Below are 2,232 nucleotides of genomic sequence, written 5' to 3'. Positions count from 1 at the left end.
TTTTGTCGTAGTGGGGGCTTGAACCCTGCTTGTTTGTAACTATTGCATTTTTATTTGATATTTATATATATATTCACATTTTCACCAAAAAAAAAAAAAATATGTGACATGTGACAATATAACAAATGACAAAGATAAAAAGGAAACCATTTTATCCATTTGGACCGAAAATGGAGGGTACCATAGATAATGGGTGCTCTTTTTAAGAGAAAATAGGTCATGATTAAGAAAACCTATTAATACACCAGTCTAGCATACTACATATATTGTGAAGACAAATTGTAGAAAAAGATGAGCAAAGAGTGGGCACTCTAACCCACTCCTTGACCGGCCCCCTCCACTCCACTAATGAAAAATAGTTTTCTCATTTTGATCATTCATTCCATATGAAACAACTTATCTCTCTAGTCCTTTTCTCTACTAGTTTTCTAGAGAAATAAAGTTCAAAAATTCCTTTCCATACTAATATTTTCTTATATATTACTAGTTGTAGTAAATATCTAAGTTAGTGATTTTTAAGGAGCTAATACATAATTTCTAGTAACAAAATTGGTATTAGCATTAAGATTGGTTCCTTGATATAAATCCTTGAGGAGAGATTCTACTCTGGAATCTTGTTTATCCATTGTTGGAAAGCTCAAGAACTAACAAGTAGGAGATCTTGTTGGTGCCCAAAATCCGAAACCTCAATGTAAGATTGACGATTTCTTCTTTTGTCTTGTTTTAGTTTGCATGCATAAGATATAATATTTATTTTATGACTAACTAAATCTATTCATATATGAACATGTAAATTAATGAGATTAATGGATTCTAACAACTATGTCTTTGATGAGGTTGAAAGATGAGGTAGAAAGGAGGGGAATACACATGATCCAGAAGGGCGATGCTATTGGTGACTTAACTATGGAGCCTGAACTTTATGATGAGATTAGGAGGAAACAGTTGCTTGATCTTAAAATCCAAGAGTGGAAGGGAGAGGTGGAAAAGGGTACTACTTCGAGATTTTCGATCCACGCGGATGAGACTGTTCGGTTTGATAATAGATGGTGTGTGCCAAAAAATGACGAGCTGAAAAAGATGATCATGGCTGAGGCTCATTTCACTACTTATTCGGCGCATTCAGAAGGTGACAAGTTATATAAAGATTTGAAGAAAATCTTTTGGTGGCCGGGGATGAAGAAAAATGTAGCAGATTTTGTTGCTCGGTGTTTGACTTACCAGAGAGTCAAGGGGGAATAACGAAGGCCGCAAGGTAAGATTCAGTCACTTGAGGCACCAGAATAGAAGTGAGAGTCAATATTTATGGACTTCATTGTGGGCTTACCAAGGACACAACGAGTTAACAACATGATTTGAGTGATCATTGATCGGTTGACTAAATCAACCCACTTGATTCCAATGAAGGATACTTGGAATAAGATCGAGTTGGCAACAACTTATAGGATGAATGCGGTGAAGCTACATGGGGTACCAAAAGACATTGTGTCGAACTGGGATGCTAGGTTTATTTCTCCGTTTTGGCAAGAACTGCAAGAATTGATGGGGACTACTTTAAAGATGAGCACGGCATTTCATCCTGCGACAGATTGGCAAACGGAGAGGACTATTAAGACTTTGGAGGATATGGTGCGAGCCTGTGTGATGGAATTCGGTGGTAGTTGGAAAGATCAACTTGATCTAATTGAGTTTTTTTACAATAACAGCTATCATACGAGTATTGGGATGGCACCTTTCAAGGCCTTATATGGGAGGAAGTGTAGGAGTCCAGTGTGTTGGGATGATAGCTCAGAAGCTGTGGTTTTGGGACCGCAAATGCTACAAGACATGATTGAACAAGTTCACTTGATTCGACAAATGATGACAGCAGGGTAGGAGTGACAAAATAGCTATGCAGATTTATATCGTCGGGATATTGAGTTTCAGGTAGGTGACAAAGTTATTTTGAAGGTGTCACCTATACGTGATGTAATTCGATTCGGCAAGCTGATATATGATTTATTTGCACCAAATTTCCCTTCTTCTTTCATGTATTCCGACTCCTATAGAGTCGGTTTTGTACGCCTTACCTTGCATTTTGTGCCCGATACCCGCAAGTGAGGCGGTTCGATGACTAAGCATGAGGAAAAGAAGGTAGAGATATTGAAGCAGTGTTCTCTGCCGGCAGACCGGCAGCCGGTCCACCGGCAGGGAACACAACCCGGTGAGAAGAAAGTTGAAATACAGAAGAGG

General features: G+C 38.6%; 1 protein-coding gene across 1 annotated transcript; it reads left to right on the top strand.

Moving 5' to 3' along the window:
- Positions 1-822: 822 nt before the first annotated feature.
- On the top strand, positions 823-1,242 carry LOC141632492 (uncharacterized). Its single transcript, XM_074445039.1, has one exon. It carries the CDS (start codon positions 823-825, stop codon positions 1,240-1,242), a length of 420 nt encoding a protein of 139 aa, XP_074301140.1.
- The last annotated feature ends 990 nt before the right edge of the window (positions 1,243-2,232 follow it).

Source organism: Silene latifolia, chromosome Y (genome assembly GCF_048544455.1).
Source record: "Silene latifolia isolate original U9 population chromosome Y, ASM4854445v1, whole genome shotgun sequence".
NCBI lineage: Eukaryota > Viridiplantae > Streptophyta > Magnoliopsida > Caryophyllales > Caryophyllaceae > Silene > Silene latifolia.
This window is presented reverse-complemented; position numbering and strand designations above follow the sequence as displayed.

What these genes read in the sequence shown, in the direction of transcription:
- LOC141632492 (XM_074445039.1), top strand. Translation starts at nt 823, where the DNA reads ATGTCTTTGATGAGGTTGAAAGATGAGGTAGAAAGGAGGGGAATACAC.